Below are 22405 nucleotides of genomic sequence, written 5' to 3'. Positions count from 1 at the left end.
CTGTCATTTCACCTTCATTAGTTTCCTTGCTATTTGAAAACAACTTTGCAATAAATTTAAACTGTGGTTTGGAAACAAAAGAGTTGTTTTCTATGCCAGTATATTCCTCCTTACCTCTCTGATTCACTAAGAAGTACTAAGAGACTCATTCTGACTTGGTAAGGTTTCACATAAACATGCCATTTATTCTCACTAATAGCAGCGGGGTATCGCAAAAGTTGTAACAAAAATCCATTCTGAATCATGGCAGGACTTTGAAGGATGGATAAGAGTCTCTTCCTAATGTCCTTCTGGACCAGTTTCTGCTCCTTCATCTGGTCTTTTGCAGAGTCTAAAGGAAAAGGCAATAACAAAGAGGTACTACTGTATAACCAAAGTACCATAGCAAAGACAACCAACAGCAATAGCAACAGAGCGGGTACTGATGGCAGCTGTTGCTAGGTGGCAATCCTTTTCCCCAGAACAATTAACTGGAGGCTTGCCATGTAGCAACAGCAAGTGGGCTGAATAGCTGCAACCCTTCTATACTGAACTGTTTGTGTTTCAGAAAATCATTCAGACTTCAGAGCCTTTACATTTTACACTGGACGAACTAGGCCGTCCTGTTTTAAGATCAGGAAAATATTGCTTTTCCAGCCTTTTCTTGCAGGGTCTGCAGGTTCTATTTTGCCTTGCAGCAAGTCTGCAAGCAATATGGCATCAAACGCAAATTTGAATTCTTTAGTGTTCAAATTTCATTCACAGAAATGCAACTCATGTGACAGCATTAAACTCATTTATTTCAAATCTGTGCGTTAGAGCCCTTACATTATCATTTGCATTGTAACAGTTTTTGGATGGTAATGATCTAAGCATTTTATTGTGGATTTACTCATACAGAGACCACACATTATGCAGCGCTGTACCTGTACCTTGAAATTGGTGTGTAAAAGCACAATTTAGAACTAGATTGAACTAGATTCAGGGGCGTATCTATAATGGGTGCAGGGTGTGTGGTGCACATAGACTCATGGGTCCAAGTGGGCCCATACTGCACATCCTGCACCCATTTATTAAATACTTAACTCTCCAGAGTCCTGCGGTAGCAGCGCTCTACAAATCATCGGCAAAATGACCTGGCGGACATTTTCCCAGTGTTTTGCCCATGCAAAATAGGGAAATCACCAGGAAATTAGCTGCCCCACCATTGACCATCCCGGTGTCCTGCACATGCACAGTAGACTCTGGCACAGCACTAGAGTCTACTAGTGCCCAGTGTCTACTGCTGGGCTCAGTGCGATGATGGCTGCTGGGTAGAGAGGAGTGGGTCCCAGACACTGCACACCAGCCCCCTCCTCTCTTAACAATCCCACGACTAGATTTTTGTGTATATTAATATCAATTTCTATTGTGATAGTAATCATTTATGCATTTTTTAAAATTTATTCCTATACCTTTTCAAAATTAATCTGTTTTAATATAGTTATTTTAGTACATTCATGTATTCCTAGTAACACTGACAAGGGAAAAGGCTATTTTAAGTAAGTGTGAATTTACATATTCTTGTTTGTTCTTTTATTTTAAGTTAGAGTTTTACTGGGTTCCCGAATGATTTATGTTTAGAAGATATTTCATGGGAATTTCTTTGATGGGAAAACCACATCCTCTGATTTTGCCTTTTCAGTTTACACATTTGTTCCCATGGCGACTGGTGTTGGCACTGGGAATAGCGTAGAGGGCCTGTTATGTGAAGGACATCAATGCATGAACTAAATATGTCCTTTGTTATTGCAGATTAAGACAGAGGAAGTGCATAATAATGAATGAAATGCAGATCACCTCCTGGAATAGTACTGGAGACTTGTTCAATAAATCATGGAGTATGAGAAATGAATATCATCTTATTAATACAGCAGAAACTGTTATTCTTCCCTCTTTTATTGGAATAATCTGCTGCACTGGATTAGTTGGAAATATCCTAGTATTGGTCACTATTATAAGGTATGATAACTTAATTGCAAATATACACAAAAAAACATGCATTGCTAGAGCACACTTTTCTATCAGTATAATGTTTCAAGATCTATGGTTTAAATAGACTAAAGGGCATATGTACTAAGCCTTGGAGAGAAATAAAGTGGACGTATACAAAGTACCAACCAATCAGCTCCTAACTGTCATTTTACAGACTGTGGGCTTGATTCAGTTGCAAGACCGATCGCAAGAGCGAATATGGATGCAGATCGGGCAATTGTTTGCAATTGCGCATACGCATAACCTACATTGTGCATGCGCTGCCATTGCATTGTGGTTATGGACGCACAGAGGAATCCATTGCAAAGTGAGTGACAGGCTGTCAGCATTTTGGGCTGGGGAGTGGTCAGAAAAATGCAGACATGCCTGTCCGTTTGAACACCGTTTCATGAACGTATATAAATTTGCCACTGCGTTTGCATACGTAGGTTGAGTACTCACTGCGTGTGACGAGTCTTGCAGTTTTTGTATCTGGTCAGACCTGCTGTAAATGGTGTATCTGATCAGACCTGCTGTAAATGATGGGCCAATGTGCATTGATGGTACAGATGTATACGCAGAAAAGCAAGATTGGACGCATATGAGAAAGCAGAAGTGGGAGTCCCTATGCCGGCTAGGCTTTGGCAAGCATTAGCATATTTTCACAGTTGCAATCCATTGTCAATTGCAGTTGCGACCAGTGCTGAATCAGGCCCTGTGTTTGAAAATTGACAGGAGCTCATTGATTGGTACTTTATCTCTGTCCACTTTCTCTCTCCAAGGCTTAGTACATAGAACCCTTAGGTCCCCATTTACTAACGAGTTTTATCATCAAAACGAGTGATACATGTCACTGTGTATGATAAATGGTGCTCCAGCCAATCAGCTCCCAACTGTCAACTGTTAGAAAAATGACAGCTGGGAGCTGATTGGCTCGAGCACCATTTATCATACACAGTGAAATTTGTCACTCGTTTTGGTGATAAAACTCGTAAATAAATGAGGCCCTAAGTCATTTATTATAATAGTTGATGGAAACAATTGGTACTTCCTCATCTTTGCGGCCCCCTGCTGGAGCCGTCAGTGAAGATACGGAATAGCGTAAAGATGAGGAAATACCATTCGGCCCCTTGCGGGCTTGCTTCGCTCACCATGCTGCGGGCACAGTGGCTCGCTTCACTCGCCACATGGATATATTCCCTCTCCATGCCCACTTGGATGGTAGGGAATGACGTTGGACTCTGGCTGATCGTATCTGAAGATACGTAAGTACCGTAAAGATCAGCCAGTGTCCAACATCATTCCCTACCATCCAAGTGGGCATGGTGAAGGAATATATCCATGTGGTGAGCGAAGCGAGCCACCGTGCCCGCAGCGTGGTGAGCGAAGCGAGCCCACAAGGGGCCGAATGGTATTTCCTCCAGTTTACGCTACTTATGTAAGCAGCGTAACCACTGGCTCCAGCAGGAGGCCACATAGATGAGGAAGCACCAAACAATTTTTCATCATTAGAATTAGATAGATTTTCTATCTTTCCAGTATTTGATTTTTAATTCAATTAGTCTTTACAGCTTTGGTACCATTTAAACAGCTAACTGTGCAGCATTATCCTCCGTCACTCGTAGTTAGTACTACAGGTTGAGTCTCCCATATCCAAAATGCTTGGTATTTTGGATATTGGAATATTCCGTATTTTGGAATAATTGCATACCATAATGAAATGTCTTAGGAATAGGGCCAAAATCTAAACACAGAATGCATTTATGTATTATATACACCTTATACACACAGCCTGCAGGTCATTTTATACAATATATTCAATAGTTTTGTGGCTCAAACAAAGTTTGTGTAGATATATGAAATTCATTTATATGTCATATACACCTTATACACAAAGCCTATAGGTCATTTTATACAACATTTTTAATAATTTTGTGCCTTAAACAAAGTTTGTGTACATTAAACCATGAAAAATCAAAGGTTTCACTATCTCAGTCATGCCAAAAATATTCCGTATTTCGGAATATATGCAGCTTGGGCTTTCACTGTGTGTGATGAGGTTAGCGTTAGTGTACGTGAGGCTCCAATGGTACTCAATGTTGCCGATGTTTTCGCAGACTTGCAAAGTATTACAGATGTATGTAAGGTAAGGTGGGTTTCCTTATGTTGTGCTGTGATGGCATAGCGATCGCAGAGGATTAGTATATTTTCACAGTGAGACTGTGTGTGTAAACGATATTGCCATCGCAGTTGTGATCTGTACTGAGGGCCTTCAGCAGTGCACACAAGTGCATTGCTGGTCGCAGATTCCCAATTATCGGGAATCTGTGCATGTGCAAGACCCTTTCTGCGAGTGTGTAGAATGGGTCCTGCATAATCGCACGCAGACTGTTGAATGATTCTGCCTGATTGACAGGCAGAGGCATTCAAGGGGCGGTGTGGGGGCAGCTGGCATGCCTGGAAACGTGTCCGCCCCGTTTTCCAGGAGTGGCCAGCCCAGGATCTGCATTGATCAACGCAGTGTCCTGGGCTCGCAAGCCGGCCAGCCTGAGTAAGCTGAGGTTTATAGAAAGGGAAAGGGGTGATCCTGCACCAAACGCTAAAGTACAGTATGTAACAAATAATAACAGTAATCGTTCAGTATATACCAACAGTACTATAGCAAAATCAAATGGATCAATATCAATTATAACTTATGTTGTGTTGGTGGTGCTCCCCATGGCTTATATTTCAGACTATACAGGTAGGTTTTGACAAGGGAGCAAAACAAAAAAGAAAACCTTTTTTTGGGGGCACTCTTATTTATAATACTATTTAAAATAAACATTTTTTATTAGATATGCGTTAAAATAGAAATTAAAAAATGTACAGTACATATAATAGTTTTCTGGTGATCAAGGAGACACACAGAGAGGCCTTATAAATATCCTCCTTTAAATGAACAATTAAACAGTTTGATTCCACTTAATAATGGTTATGATTTCCCAATATTATATGTATGGGCGAAAATATTTTTTGTTATTATTAACACCAATACTAAAATGTAGGTGTTTTTATGTGGTAATACATAGGCACATATAATAGATTTGTTTGTTAATACATAGTGTGATACCACAGATAATCAAAAGCATACAAAAAAAACCGTACAATTTAGACCTGAGGAAAAGTACATGAACAGCACTGAAAAAGACTGAGGGCCTGATTCAGACCCGGACGGTAAGCCGCGGACGCACACTATGGCTGATTGTCGCCCATCTGCGCATGCGTATCCGGAAAAATATGCATGCGTGAACCAGTCACTGCGTCCTGCTGTGAACGCAGGCGTGTCTATGCATCAAAACGGCGTTTTGTGGGTGTGCATAATTAGCATGGAAGCGTCATTGTACACATCACTTGGTTGTATTTCAGTCTGCAGTGATCGCAGTGCTTGCGGCGAGGTAGGGTCTACCTCAAGCATTGCATACTGCTCCGATAACTCTCAATGGTTCTGATTAATCATACAATTACTACATACATAATATAGTATTAGTTAGCATTCATTCTGCAGCCTGATGCAATAACACAGGTGGTATAATCCGAACGCCTGATACAGTACCAAGTTTTCAGGTTTATCATTCACATATCAGAGAAGTATAACAGGCTTATTATTCACATATAAAATCAGTATAACAAATAACATAGAATTTCCATCTAACTGGCAGCCTGATATATTTGTGAGCATATATAGTGTAATATCAGTTAGCACTCGTTCAAAATCCTGATGCAATATCACAAATGGTATAAGCCTACAGCTGAGGCTTACTCAGCTGGCCGGAGGTCGGCGCCATCCACCATCGCGACCATCAACCACCAATGGTCAGGATGGTAATGCCAGCTTGCGACCTCTATCGCAGTGCTGGGATCGCAAATGCACCAGGGGATGTCATACACCTCCTGCTGCATTTGCATAATAGCAAGGATTGTAACTGCAAAGCTGCCTGCATGCATAAATGAAACAGTCAGGTGCATAAATATTGGGACATTGATTGAATTTTCATATTTTGGCCTCTATTCACCACCACACTGGCTTTGAAATGAAACAAACAAGATGTGCTTTAACTGCAGACTTTCAGATTTAATTTGAGGGTAAATAGATTCAAATCAGGTGACTGGTGTAGGAATTACAACTGTTTCTATATGTGCCTCCTACTTTTTAAGGGGCCAAACGTAATGGGACGAACTAAACAATCCTAAATCTAACTTTCACTTTTTAATACTTTGTTGCAAATCCTTTGCAGGCAATTACAGCCTGAAGTCTGGAACACATAGACATCACCAGACGCTGGGTTTCATCCCTGGTGATGCTCTGCCAGGCCTCTACTGCAAATGTCTTCAGTTCCTGCTTGTTTTGGGGCATTTTCCCTTCAGTTTTGTCTTCATCAAGTGAAATGCATGCTCAATCGGATTCAGGTCAGGGGATTGACTTGACCATTGCATAACATTCCACTTTTTAGCCTTAAAAAACTCTTTGGTTGCTTTTGCAGTATGCTTCGGGTCATTGTCCATCTGCCCTGTGAAGCACCGTCCAATGAGTTCTGAAGCATTTGACTGAATATTAGCATAGAATATTGCCCAAAACACTTCAGAATTCATTCTGCTGCTTTTGTCAGCAGTCACATCATCAATAAATACAAGGGAACCAGTTCCATTGGCAGCCATACATGCCCACGCCATGACACTAACACCACCATGCTTCGCTGATGAGGTGGTATGTTTTGGATCATGAGCAGTTCCTTTCCTTCTCAATACTCTTCTCTTCCCATCACTCTGGTACAAGTTGATCTTTGTCTCATCTGTCCATAAGATGTTGTTCCAGGACTGTAATGGTTTTTTTAGATGTTGTTTGGCAAACTCTAATCTGGTCTTCCTGTTTATGAGGCTCACCAATGGTTTACATCTTGTGGTGAACCCTCTATATTCACTCTTGTGAAGTCTTCTCTTGATTGTTGACTTTGACACATATGCACCTACCTCCTGGAGAGTGTTCTTGATTTGGCCAACTGTTGTGAAGGGGTTTTTCTTCACCAGGGAAATAATTCTTCTGTCATCCACCACAGTTGTTTTCCATGGTCTTCCGGGTCTTTTGGTGCTGCTGAGCTCTCCGGTGCGTTCTTTCTTTTTAAGAATGTTCCAAACAGTTGATTTGGCCACACCTAATGTTTTTGCTATCTCTCTGATGGGTTTGTTTTGATTTTTCAGCCTAATGATGGCTTGCTTCACTGATAGTGACAGCTCTTTGGATCTCATATTGAGAGTTGACAGCAACTGATTCCAAATGCAAATGTCACACCTAGAATCAACTCCAGACCTTTTACCTGCTTAATTGATAATGAAATAATGAGGGCATAGCCACACCTGTCCATGAATAGCTTTTGAGTTGATAGTCCCATTACTTTTGTCCCCTTAAAAAGTGGGAGGCACATATAGAAACCATTGTAATTCCTACACCGTTCACTTGATTTGGATGTAATTACCCTCAAATTAAATCTGAAAGTCTGCAGTTAAAGCACATTTTGTTTGTTTCATTTCAAAACCATTGTGGTGGTGAATAGAGGCCAAATATGAAAATTCTGTCAATGTCCCAATATTTATGCACCTGACTGTATATCTGTAGCCTGCGTGAAGCTTTGCAATTGCGATCCTTGCTGATCAGGCCCATTGACTTGATGCAAAATGTTGATACTGTATGCCATAAAGTCCAGCACAGAAAGACCTCTGAATAAAAGATATAAAACATAGTGGGCCTGATGCAGAGATGAAAGCAAATCAGGGCAGGGTACAGATGTGCAGGGGCATATCTACCCATTGGCCAAGATGGCACCCGTCAGGGGCGCGACCAAAGGGGGGCACTGTCCATCAGTGCCACCAGCAGCCAAGTGGGTGGACAAGTCCCCCGGCCCCACAAGTGTAGGGCAGACCGCAGTGATAGCGGTCTGCCCTACACAGTTTACAAACACGCAGCCGCCAGCGGTGGCTGTGTGTTTGTAATAGCAGCCAGCTAATGAGAGTCAGACAGACTCTCATTTGCTGCTGCTTCGTCCGTGGAGGGAGCAGGCTGGAGCTCACTAATTAGCTCCGTGTGCCGGCTCCCCCCGCAGCATGTGATGGGAGAGACGTCATGACGTATGACGTCTCTCCCATGCAGGAGAAGAGCGGGTGGGACTCTGACTGGACAGCGACGGTCGCGTCAGGAGCGGGGATCAGGTAAGTTGTATTTTTTTTCTTTGTGTGTGTGTGTAGGGGGGGCACTGAAATAGGGGGTGTCCGCTATTGGGAACAATTTATGGGGGGGTGCCCACTACTGGGGGCTCTGTATAGGGGTAGCCACTACTGGGGGCACTCTATAATGGTGGCCACTACTGGGGGCACTGAAAAAGGGGGTGGCCACTACTGGGGGCACTTTATGGGGGTGCCTGCTACTGGGGGCTCTGTATAGGGTTGGCCACTACTGGGGACAATTTAGAGGGATGGCCACTACTGGGGGCACTGTATAGGGGTGGCCACTACTGGGGGTAATTTAGGGGGTGACCACTACTGGGGGCAATTTCGGGGGGTTGCCACTACTGGTATATGTAATAGAGTATTGGTTATGCTGGCTGTTCCAAATTTGTCAGACACTTAGTGCAGGGCAATACACAGGACATTAAAGGCCTGCTGGTACCTGTAGTTCACCTGTAAAGAAAAGTGTAAAAAAACAACAACACACACAAACACACCATTAAAGTATAGTTTTATTACACACACACACACTTATACTCACCTACATTACCAGGAGTGGTCCCCTTGTCCAAAGTAGGCATCTAAGGTCTTCTTAAAACAAAAAAATTATAATCGCAATCCACGCAACAGATACCAATCAGGATGGTTGATATCTCCCAAATGAAATGCTCAGATGCAGCTTCTGCCTTTATAGAGCCGTATCTGAGCATTCATTGGCCCTCAATGAGCCCCCACCTCTCTCAGCCAATGAACGGCTCCTCCATTGAAGTCAATGGTGGGAACCACAGAATGAACTTTAGTAACCTGTAGCTCTCCATTGACTACAATGGAGGAGCCGTTCATTGGCTGAGAGAGGTGGGGCTCACCTCTCTCAGCCAATGAATGCTCAGATACGACTCTATAAAGGCAGAAGCTGTGTCTGAATGTTTCATTCGGGAGATATCAACCATCCTGGTTGGTATCTGTTGCATAGATTGCGATTTTCGTTTTTTTGTTTTGGGAAGAACTTGGATGCCTACTTTGGACAAGGGGACCACTCCTGGTAATGTAGATGAGTATGTGTGTGTGTATGTATGTAATAAAACTGTACTTTCACGGTGTGTGTGTTTTGTGTTTTTTTTACACATTTCTTTACAGGTGAACTACAGGTACCAGCGAGACCGTAATACCCCGCATGCTGGTACTTGTGGTTCTCCAAGTACCAGCTTGCGGGGGATTCTTGTTGGGACCTGTAGTTCCACTGTAAAGACAATGTTGATATTTCTATTTTTTACACACTACATACACTATCAAACCGCCACCCGCCGCACTAGGGTGGAGGGGATAGCCCCAGGCTATCAGCCTAGGCCAGGGGTGCCCTGGAGAGGAGGACTCCTTTATTGGGGGTCCCCAACTCCCCAAGGTCCCTGGCCTGGGCTGATCAGGACTGATGCTGTGGCTGGGGGGCCCGGTGAAAGGGCTCCCCTGGCTGTGGTATCAGCCCCCTTCTAGAAAGGGTCTGGTCCCGGTTTTAATTATAGGGGGACCTCTATGCATTTTTTTCCACCTATAATTAAAACCAGGACTGGCCCTGCAACCTGTTGCTGGTACCTAATTTACGGTGGAACCCCACTCGTTTTGTTCCCCGTAATTTTAGGTACCAGGACAGGCTGGCAAGTCCAGGGCTGGTTAGCCTTTTTTTTTTTTTAATTAACCCTTAGAACACACTTGCCATTCTGAAACATACACAAATCACAATGATTTGTGTATGTTCGATGGCAACTCTCAGCTCAGGAGGTGGTGCATATAAAACTTTATTGAGTCCCCGATTTGAGTGTAAAACGGGTGATGGTAAAACGAATAATGGTAAATTCCTGATTTTTATTAAGAAAGTGAAAAGTACTTCCGATTTGAGCCAATGGTAATATCATTTCTATTGTTCAAAATGGCCGAATTTGCGGCATTAAACCACCCAATTTCAACCTGAAAAAATCACCTGACTTTAAATTCCCAATTTGCAAAAAAGTGATGTCACCCAAAAATGCAAATCGGGACAAATATGGATCTTAATACATTTACCCCAAAGAGGCCTATTCATCATCGGAGGCCTTATGGCCCCCTGTTGATTAAGTAATGCTCTCGTTGCGAGGCATACTTAAGTATCCAACTCGCAGCGGGGGAAACTTGACACCAGAGTAATTTATCATTACTCCGGTACGGTGACAGCTGCTCTGAATAGCAGCTGTCCCCGCGGTTGCTATGGGCAACACCTCCACTTCAGTAAACCATCACTTTAGTAAATATACTCCATCGAGTTAGTGATGATGAATTCTACAGAAGATATCACAGTATTGAATAATAAGCACTGATAATCATAAGAAATAAAAACACAATTGATAACTGTTCTGTACCAATCAAATCTTATCAAGTTTGACTTAAACAAAACTTTGACTTAAATATAGTCTATGCACAGTAAGAATATGCATGAATAAAACTTAATCCTTCAATCTACAAAGTCCTATAGCAAAAGATAATAATTTTCCTACACCTGCAGCATTCTAAAAATAATATAGTTTCTATTTCAAATGCAAAACCTTAAATTATCTGCAGAATGACATTTTATTAGAGTCTAGAAATAGAGATAGCATATGAGAAAATATAGACTGCGCACTCGAAGAATATTCAGAGCCAACAAGTTTAATGGGTCTATAAAAACATGTTTTAATTAAAATGAATATATTAAAACCTATATACTGTCTAAGAAAAAATTCTACATAAACACAATTTCCTAGTATTTTGTGTGTAGAAATTCCCAAGGGTCACAGCATTAAATCCATTACAATAAATAGAATAAAAATGGATGAAATTGAAAATAAAAAATAATATGTGATATATATAAAAAAAATGTAATCACCAGCATTAGATTGGTATAGAACAATGTAACAGGTCCTATATAGCAACATTCATTGGAAACATAGGCCCTCATTCAGAGCCGCTCGCTAGCGGCCGTACGCTCGTTCCGAGCGATGTTCGCACATCTGCGCATGCGTACGGTTTTTAGTACGCATGCGCGAACCAGTCAGTGCGGCCGAAAATCGTTTGTACGCTATATAGCGAGTGCCTGCTATTTTGAGTGACAGAATGAGGCGTATGTGGGTGGTAACAGGGGAAGGTGTTTGAAAACGGGGAGTGGAATTCGAACGCAGGCGTGCTTAAAGGTCAAAACGGGCGTTTTAAGGGAGTGCATAATTAATACAGCAGCGTCATTGACCACGTCACTTGGTTTTTTTTAACTCAGAACTGCTCGCAAAATAGCGGTTGAAAAAACCAACCACAAGAATAGCGAGCAGTTCATACGCTGTACGATGTACTCGATTAATCTAATAAATAGCGGACATGACGTATGGTGCGAGCGGCCAGGGGGCATTTTTATCAAATAAACGAGCGTATGTTTTGCTCGCTCGTTCAGACTTAGAGGTGTGAACAGACTGCAATTTGCGAACGGATCATTTGAATAGCCACCCCTTGTTTTTGAACGAACGACCGCAAATAGCGAACGGCTCTGAATCAGGCCCATAGTCAGTTGTATCTGTTCAAATGCTTATGCAACATGTAGCAATGTTTAGCAATAATGTTTCAGTACTAGTTTTCCATTTTGGGAAGAGTGCACAAAACTCTAATAGACAGCTGCAACATATGTATTCAGATTATAGAGACAAACACACTAGCGCCATCCACATTCCAATTGTTAACTACTAGAAATAGAGATTGTGAACAGCAGCATAACCTGGGCTATATTTTACCCAGAGTAGTTTCTTTACTGATACTGGCGTAACTATAGAGGGTGCAAGGGGTGCGCTTGCTATGGGGCTTGGTGGTCTAAGGGGCATGCCAGCCCAGCAGCAGTCAGGGGCAAGGCTAAAGTCGTTGGAGCGGATTTTGAGAGAAGATTCTGCGAGTGACACTGTGGTGCAGAAATAGTAAAAGTGATTTATAATTTCATCATAAATATAATATGCTCTTCTTAAATATATATATATATATATATAATATATATATATATATATATATATATATATATATATATATAGTCACAGAAAGGGGAGCCACTCCAGGATTTGTAAGAAACACAGCAAACTGCAAAGACTTGCAGGTCTTTGCAGTTTGCTGTGTTTCTTACAAATCATGGAGTGGTTCCCCTTTCTGTGACTTTATATATATATATATATATATATATATATATATATACATATATATATATATATATATATATAAATAACAGAATATCTATAAGGAATAGAAAACATTTCTTTAATTAATGTCATATTTAAGTTACCATGTTACGAGCACAGCGTCATGGGTTGGAATAGGAGTTAAGTTGTGGGGCTGGATTCTAGGTCTTCTGAGTACCTAGTATATAATCAGTGCATTCTGCGATCATTGGGCCTGATTCAGACCCACTCGCAAGCGGCTGTCCGCTCGCAAGTGGGTCGATGTTGTGCACTGCGCATGCGCAGGACGGCGGGAGCTCCGTCGTGCACATGCGCCAGACGCGACGAGCGAAGGACTTTCCTTCGCTCGTTGTGTCTGATCAAAGGGGGCATGCTGTCGATGTTGATTGACAGCACGCCCCCTTTGGTGGGCGTGCCGGGGGCGTGCCTCCCAGACGGGGGCGTTCCCAAGGGAACGCCTACCGTTAGAAGCCGGCCCACTGACATCACTAGTGATGTCAGTGGGAGTGATTTTGGCTCTGATAGAGCCAAAATCACTCCGGGCCTTGCGGTTGAAAAACTCAACCGCAGGCTCCGGCTCGCAGTGGCGATGGTCGCGATGGTCAAGACCATCGCGGCCATCAAACTGCACGCTCGTATAGGCTGTGGGTGGTGACCCACAGCTATACGAGCGTCCAGGAGGACGCTCCATAATTATGGAGGGCGGCCCTCATTCAGAGCGTGCGCTCTGCTCAGAGCGTACGGCTCTGAATGAGGGCCATTGTGTACAGCTTCTTAAACTGCAACGACTAGGTTGGGAATATTTTGACTAATAGTGTTGTTAGGAGGTAATAATAATTGGGAAGCCAACGGACAAAATCCTAATGCCTGTCATTAGACCTACACCGGGAGCCCAACACCTGGCTTACCAATCGAAAGTAAACCGGGCGCCGGACGCGAACAGCCATGGGATACAATCGGGAAGCCGGCTGCCTTAATACTAGGCAGCCAGCTTCCCGACTGTCATATCCTGGCGAGGGATGAAATGCCGGGCATCTAGATGTAGACGCCTGACATTTCCCCGACGCCGGGAGACCGGCACCCGGCATCCCGATCGAAGGGATGCTGGGTGCCGTGAGCGGACAGCCATGGGGGGGAGGGTTAGGTTTAGGGCACCCGGGGGGGACTTAGGGTTAGGCACCCCCCGGGAGGTTAGGGTTAGGCAAGGGGAAGGGGGGGTTAGGGTTAGGCAAACCTGGGGGGAGGTTAGGGTTAGGCACCCCCCTGGGAGACTTAGGGTTAGGCACCCCTGGGGGGAGGTTAGGGTTAGGCCCCCCTCAGGATACTTAGGGTTAGGCTGCGGGGAACGGGGGGTTAGGTTTAGGCACTTAGAGGGGGGTTAGTGTTAGGCACTTGGGGGGGAGGTTAAGGTTAGGTACCCCTAAGTGAGGGTTGGGGGGGAGGTTAGGTTAATAAATAGAAAATATATTTACCTGTCGGGATCTTCACTGCCGAGCTTCCGCTGTCGGGATTTGAACCGACTCCTAATAATCTCACTGTAGTCTTAGTCATATGAAACACCTTAAACTCAAACTTTTTAAATATCCAATTTACAGTAACAGGCAACATTGTTCAAATGTTTGCCAGTGCTAATGTGTCTTTAGAGATTTTTTTCAGTGTAACAATTTTTTTATTTTGCAATAGTCTTTCTTTCAGAGTACATTACTGTATATAGAACTTTCCATGATACATTGGTGATTGTAGACACTGTTGCCATCCTCTTTGGGCCTGATGCTGAGTTATACTGTATGCAAAATGACCTAACTTTACACTACAGAAAAAAACATTCATACGCTTCAGTTAGCATATAAATGTAAATGTGCACTTGCGCTTGTCATGTCCAGGAAGTGTATGCAACCATCGGTACATCGGGTATCATCGGACTCGATCACAGTGCTTGAGGCAGACCATATCCTACCGCAAGCACTGCAAGCACTTCAGTGTAAAAACCAGCCAGGTGACGTGTACTATGACTCTGCCTCTTCCTCTGAAACGGCGTTAAGACGCTCAGGCACGCCTGCGTTTGCACCTCCACACCCCCGATTTAAATGACCAGCCCCTGTCACCACCCACAAACGGCTTCTCCAGGCACTCACTCTGCTGGGCTGTCTATGCGCAGCGAGCGTACGCTTCCCGATCTCTCGCACTAGTTCGTGCACATGCACTGTGATGTGTATGCATGCGCAGAATGCAAATATCCGCCAGCTACAAGCGAACGCATCCTAGCGAGCGGGTCTGAATCAGGTCCTAAGTTCCCAATTAGTTTGTTTATGTCTGGAAAGTCTACAGTTTGCCCACACTTATCTCAACTTCTTTAATCAGATCTACTGTTATTCTAACAATTTCTGCCTTAAAATATAACATCACCAAAATAATTATGTATTCCATCATGCATGAATACATTTAAGCAACAACTGAATTTATTAAATGTTATTTAATAGTCACAAAGAGTCAGATTGAAAATAGATAACAGAAACAGACACACAGTAATCGTTGCAAATGTTTTGACTAGAAAAAAAGGATATAAACCAGATTATTTAAATTATATTTCAGTCACGTAGCCTCTGCCTGGTAATAGCAAAAGGTGAAAATCAATATATTGATATACAGTACTTTCCCAAATTGACATCACCTTTAAAAAAGCACTAGGTTTTAAAACTGGTGGGTGGAGGGCGGCGGGGGTTTGGGAATACAGTTTTTCATCTCTATTTCCACCCCTGCCCACCGCACACATGCACACACAATAAATAATTATATAAATGGTTGCATTTAATTAAAGATATAACCTAAGAATTATAGATTATATACAAATTATATATTTGTCCCTGGCTGACCAATATGGTCAACCATAAATGCTCTGACCTGACAAATGTATCCTGTCAGAGGATATAATACATCAGGAGTTTCTTGTCCTGGCCCCTTTTGGTTAAGAGAATTTTCACACCTGGAGCCAAATGTAATAGTGTCAGAGTTTAGAAAATGTGAGAGTAAACTTTCACATTTTTTAAACTCGGCCAGTGTAATAGAGTCCGAGAACATGCAAATCTCTCATGATTTAAACTTTCATCCAGATGTTTTCCCATTTTTAAAATACAACTGGACCAATGTAATTGTGTGAGAGTTTACTGCTAAACTCTCACATTTTCCAAACTCTCACCCTATTACATTTGGCCCCTGGACTTTTAAAAGTAATTACTTTAAAGTAATTAACCATTGAAATGAACACACGTCCTTTAGGACTTTGAAAGGAAATAACCTCTTACACACTTAAACCCCAGTGCCTACATTACCAATAGGTCATTCATTAATAAATTCATCAAATGTACAGTATTATTCCATTTATTACCTTTGATCAATAATTGCATATGTAAATAATGTATATTTACATTTACAACAATAATTTACTTATGTTATAAAAATAATTCAAATTTCATGGTGTTAGTATGAGTTGGGTACAGGATCCTGACGGTCAGAATGCTAACAGTCAGAATCCCAAGAATGGCAGTGAAAAAATGTATTGCATTATAAGCCTACAACTGCAACTGTGTTATTGCTAGGGGCACTTTTCTGACCAACTATATGCTCATGGGAAAAGAATGTTCACAACTTATTGTTCTATATGAAATAACATGTTCTAAATTGATACCCAAAGATACCAACTTTGATTAAAGAGAGAATTGATTTTCTACCAGTACTCATGTAGTAACCTTCTAACAAGATAACCAGGCCATATTTCATTTTTTTTATCTACCTACTATGGACATAAAGCAGATTAATCTCTGAAGTAAATCATGCTTTTCCCTGTTTTCCTTTTCTTTTTTTATCTCATGCTTCCTAAAAACAGTTAACTTTCCCTATAACATCTGTGAGATTATTGATTAGATGTGAAGATTTTGTAGCACACTGGAATGGCAGCTTCCTGAGATTTGTGGGAATGTATGCGTTGTGAATTATCTCATCCTCAAATCCATCTCTGATGCAGTGCCTCCAACCAAATCTTGATTGGAGTTATCAGGTCATTAAATGACAGTTGATTTCACCAGGGATCAATTCAGAGAACCCATCCACAAATCTGAACACTAGTGACTAGTGATGCAAGAGCCGGATCGATCCCCGGAGCGAACAGGGCAGGAATGTCTGGAATGCCAGTATAGTTGCGAAGAATCATCTCGTCCTCCTTAATGAGGGCAGTTCTAAGGCCAATTGAACTGATATACCTGGGAGTGCTCGCTGAGAGCCCAATTGGACATATATAATTAGGAAGGTTGCATTCTACCTGCTAAGAGAACCTGGGCCATCTGCAGGTCACTGTATTCGCCTCTGCGAGAGGACGCACTGGTTCTCGTGACCTACTCCGACTCCCAGTCCATGGAGGGGTAACTGTTATCTTTATATGAATGAGTGGGGGAAAATGAACAAAGTTTACTAGCCCCTTTATGAGAGCGCTGCTGTGCATAATACCTGTCGGAAGCAGGGAGGGGTGCCAGCTGTGGGCAGGAGAAGGTGGTCTGCTGCGGACCTTGGAGGTATTTCAACTACAGGCAATACCTGGGAAAGAGATGTTTTTTCCTGAACAAGCATCTCTTGAAGAAACATCATTTATGTGCTTCTTTTTAGAAGTGCAGTTTCTCACCACTCTATGAGAAAATGGAGGAGGGGAAGGAGACTCCACAACCTGACTGACTCCCTACTCCGCAGAGGTATCCCTGCTGTCTTCCGACCTGACAGGGTTAATTAACCTCCTTCTTTTAAACAGTATTTCCTCCTCAGAAGAGGAGCCTGCTGACTGAGACAAACCCTGAGAGGGCTGTCTCACTCTTTTACTGTGGGATGGAGATAACACCAAAGTGTATGTGGCAAACAAAGACACTGTGTTATCCATTATCCACACTGAGGAAAATTCTGACTCTGGGGAAGGGGCTCAGTGCTACTGTGACCTGCGCATGTGCACGTGACCTGCCTGAGCCGTGAATGGGATGTGCACGTGACGCGCAGGCGAGTCCCACGGTTCGGCGCTATCCGCTCCCCCGGCCTGTGTGAGAAGGTAAGTAGAAGTTTCTGTCACTTTACCTTCTCAGCGTAGTTGGGAGGCTTGCCCCTTACCCCCACCAGCTGTTGCTAGGTTGCCAGACTCCCGACGAACAAACATGCAGATGGGGGTGAAATTTGCAGAGTAGATAATCTTCAATTTAGCATTGTTAAAAGGATAACAAAATATTCTACTCAAAAGATGAATGAACCACTTATAGTTCCTAATCTCGGGGCTCGACAGTGCGCCCATCTTCTGCAGTGTGAGTTTTTATTTTTTTTTATTTTTTTAGAAAAAAATCTCACATGTAGACGAGTCATTTAAATAGACTATATGGTATGTTATTGAAGATCCTATGTGAGGCAATAAAGCACACAATTCTTGTTGAAACAACAAAGCCAGGTACAGCATACAGTATTAGAAAAGCATATTGCCAGATTTTGCTGGGTTACTTTGTGCAACCTATGTTTAGTTATAAACGATACTGGGGAGGTAAAGTCTGCTTTGAATTGCAAGGAAACAGTCCCTTCTTTCCCTATCTTATTGTGTCAAGTAGCTTTACTCCTGCGGTCAATCATGGATCAGTCTACGGACCAGGTGTAACTTAGTACTAGTAGTGGCACTAATAATGTATCATCCTCTACTACTAAAAAAGGTCATATGGAAAGAAATGTAAGAAAGCGCACTGCAAATCCAAATAATGTTTGACTACCCCAAAGAAAACAGCAGTTCTTTTTGATTTAAGTTTCAGGGAGATGTAGTGATATGTTTAAAAAACAAAACTATCTAACATCCCATATATTACATTGCCAAATAGAAAGGCATATTTAATACTAAAGTTACTTTTTTATGTAATCTGTCTCCAACTGTAAATATCATCCTACTGTAAAAATGACATTGGAGCATTAGTGTTTCAAAAATGTATTATTGATTTATTTATTTCTTTTTAACACCAGATCTAGAAGAAAAACTATACCTGACATCTACATCTGTAATCTGGCAGTGGCAGATCTTGTTCACATAATTGGAATGCCATTTCTAATCCATCAGTGGGCTCGGGGAGGAGAATGGGTCTTTGGAAGCCCTCTTTGTACTATAATTACATCTCTGGATACCTGCAATCAGTTTGCGTGTACTGCCATTATGACGGCAATGAGTCTAGACAGGTAAACAAAAGTTTTTGTTTTTTTAACATATTGCACTACCTAAAATACATACATGAAAATGCATGAAATCAGTATACGAAACACGTTCGAAAGATTCACACAAAGAAAGAAATGGACTAGTTTATAAATGTGGGTTTGCATACAAGATCGAAAATACTAGCTATTTTTTAAATAACGTTTTTGTTGATGTTTTTGCCCCCCAAAAATGGAGGGGATGGGACAGAAAGAATTGGGAGGGGAAGGGAATACAATTCCAGTACAAATAACAAAACTCTATGCAGTGCAAAACTCTATGTCTACCTTTGTGTTCCTGCACTTGTTATGTGCATACATACTGCATGTCCGTAATACAGAAATTTGGATTTTCTGCTGTCTACAATTGTGACTTGTTTGATGCTAATCTTCAGTGCCTTATGTATTTGTTTTCTACAGAACTTCTCTGCCATTAAAACAACTTAGCCAAGATACAAGTGTTTAGATAATCATTTCATCTAAATATATGAATAAATTCAGGAAAGTAAGAGAAAAAGAGTTTGTATTTCATGTATATTTCATGAATGTTTCTATTTAGATTGCTTCAAAGTGCTGAAAGCTGTGCTCCAAACATATTTTGTGTGTACTAGTTCCAAGATTACCACTTAAAATGTAGTGTGTGCTATTTCTGAGCAGACATAAAGATATACTTGTTTTCACCCTGGAATTGTTCTTTTCTTTCATTTACATAAATAAATTCCTTCAGAATTGCACCTACCAGGTTAAGACTATGGTACATCCATTATCCAGCATGACCACAAAATCAGCATTTTAGAGTGCCAATGCAAGCCCAATTATATACATAAATAATTTGAAGAATAATAGAACTAACAATAATATTATTATTGGGTGGGAGGCTGACAAGCCAATCTGGTACTTTAGAAACAATTGTGGATCAATTGTGAATCAAGAAAAGCCCATTAATGCTCATAGACAAATATATATATATATATATATATATATATATATATATTCCATAGACCAAAAACCTTACAGTTTCACATGTCCCATTAAGGCTGCTTAGACATGATCTGAAAATTCACAAAACCTATTGATTTTCTGCCACTGAAACTTCAAAAAGCAATGACATTAAGATAATTAAGGCTGACCCCTTAATGGAAGTGTTCCTTGCGCAACACAGATATGGTATGCCATCACACCCTGTGGTTAACTGCAAATTCAGCACTCTCACAGAATGAGATTGTTGTCATTCACAAAATGGTGGAGCTGCTAATTCACAGAATTGTGTACTCATTGGAATACACACATGCAGTCTATGCAACTGAGGTTTGAGCAGTTATGTGGCTCCCACGTCCCACTCAGTGCCCACAATCTTCCCATTTGTTCACCAAAACAATCTCACTGGCTTCCAACATCCTTCTCACTGCATACATTTATCTCATATAGAATACACGTTCAGCTCCCTTATTTTTAAAAATATCATACTCTGTCTATGCATGTACACTTTCTTCTCCTATATGCCTCAATGCTGCTATATATTCCTCAATCCCTACTGCTGTGTGGTCTCCCAACTGTGATAGTCTGTGTTCCCTCATCCGCACCAATGTTTTTCCCCAGCCACACTGCCCTGCATCCGTGCCTTCTCCACAGCAAGGTTGCTGTCTTTCTCTCATCTGTGGCACTCTTTCTTCCTCCATCTGCACTACTCTGGTCCCCCAACCGTGCAACTCTGTCTCCCCCCAGCACCCGCACCACTCTGTCTTCCTCCCCATCCACACCAATCTGTCTTATCCAATCCCTACTGTTGTGTGTTCTCCTATTTGTACTAGTCTGTATTTCCTTATCTGCACCAATCTGTCTTTACCCATCTGCACTGCTCTGTCTTCCCATGTCCATGCCACTCTCTACCCCCATCCACGTCACTGTCCCCCCCAAACCATGCCACTCTGATTCCCCCCATCCACACCACTGTTTTCCATCCATCTGCATTACTTTGGCTACCCCCCCCCCTCTGTACTGCTTAATCTTCCCTCCTCTACATGCCTTTGTGTCTCATCTATCCACACTGCTGGGTCTCCTCCCCCCATTCATACCACTTTTATCCAATCTGCACAGCTCTATTTCTGCTTTGAAATTAGTTGCATAGACTGCATGTGTGTATTCCAATGAGCAAACAATTCTGTGAATTAGTTGCTCCACCATTTTGTGAGTGACAGCAATCTGAGAGTGCTGAATTTGCAGTTAACCACAGGGTGGCATACTATATCTGTATTGCGCAAGGAACACGTCCATTAAGGCGTCAGCCTTAATGATCGTAATTTCATTGCTTTTTGAAGTTTGAGTGGCAGAAAATCAATAGGTTTTGTGAATTTTCAGATCATGTCTAAGCAGCCTCAATGGGACATGTGAAACCGTAAGGTTTTTTGTCTATGGAATTTCATAGCTTTTTTAAAATGTATTAACCGGGTTTGGACGAGCAAACTGGGCCACCTGCAGGGGAGAAGAGCAAACAAAATGGTGCACTAACACAGGTGGAAGAGGGGACAGCACACAGGAGATTGGTTTGGCAGGTGCAGAGTACGAGACAGCTGTAGGCATGTGGGGTAGCAGCAGCAGCGGTTGTGCAGAGCAGTAGCAGCGGTGCAGTGCAAACGGGGCATCAGTAGGTGACAGAGGGCTCACTGGTAGTGTGCATGCACCTGAGAAAATCAAATCAATAAGTCACAGATGTATGAATGCAGCAGTGATATCCATCTATGCATCTGTTAAAGGTTGTAAAAGAGAAAAAAAAGGCATAGCCCTGCTCCCCTGGAAGACAACCAGCACTGGGCTTTGGAGCCCCAGTAATGGTTGTGCTAAATACAGGGGACAAATTATGTAGGGCTCCCCTGTATGAAGCACAACTAGCAACAGGCTTTTCAGAACCAGTCCTGATTGCCAAAATACGCCGGACAAATGACGTAGGGTTCCCCGTATTTAGCGCAACCAGCACAGGGCTCTGAGCCGGTCCTGGTTCTGGGAATACAGGTGTAAAAAATGCTTAAGGTCCCCCTGTATTTACTGGAACCAGCACCAGACTCCTTCTAGCAGGGGGTGATGCCACTGCCAGGGGTGCCCTTTCACCGGGCCCCTCAGACGCAGCATCACCCCTGACCACTAGTCAGCCCGGGCTGGGGATCCCTGGGGAGCTGGGGGCCCCCCCAATAAAGGGATCCCCCTCTCCAGGGTACCCCAGGCCCAGGCTGATAGCCCGGGCAGTGGGTGCTGGGTTGATTATGTAAAGTGTGGTGCATATGAAAATATAAATATTGTCTTTTGCAGTTGTACTACAGGTCCCAGCAGGTATCCCCGCATACTGGTACTTGGAGAACCACAAGTACCAGCAGGCAGGGCATTAAGGGCCTGCTGGCACCTATAGTACTCTGCAAAAGAAATATTAAAATAAAACAAAGACACCGTTTTTTAAAGTATTTTATTATGTCGCACCTTCACCTGTGGGCGGCAGACTTTAAGCTCTTTTACATGGCAGCCGCTCCCCCAGGACTTCTACGGCATCTTCACATGGAGCGCAGCGGCCATTAAGCTCTTTTTCATGGCCGCCGCCCATCCAGGGCTTCTGTGGCGTCTTCATGCTTCAGCTGGTCTCTCCAGCTCCCAGGCCATCGACTGAATGGATGGGAACTCGCGTTGGCTATATTTAAGCCAGCCGAGGGGGC

General features: G+C 42.6%; 1 protein-coding gene across 1 annotated transcript in view; it reads left to right on the top strand.

Moving 5' to 3' along the window:
* The first annotated feature begins 1798 nt into the window (after positions 1-1798).
* Positions 1799-22405, top strand: part of MCHR2 (melanin concentrating hormone receptor 2) — a 123298-nt gene continuing 102691 nt past the window's right edge. The window contains exons 1-2 of the mRNA XM_088470951.1: positions 1799-1980; positions 18486-18695. Of these exons, the coding sequence (XP_088327077.1) occupies positions 1799-1980; positions 18486-18695 (392 nt within the window). The remainder of the gene's footprint in view (positions 1981-18485; positions 18696-22405) is intronic.

Source organism: Taudactylus pleione, unplaced genomic scaffold (genome assembly GCF_031769625.1).
Source record: "Taudactylus pleione unplaced genomic scaffold, aTauple2 ptg000015l, whole genome shotgun sequence".
Classification (NCBI taxonomy): domain Eukaryota; kingdom Metazoa; phylum Chordata; class Amphibia; order Anura; family Myobatrachidae; genus Taudactylus; species Taudactylus pleione.
Note: the sequence above shows the minus strand (reverse complement) of the source record. Positions and strands in the feature narration are given on the sequence as shown.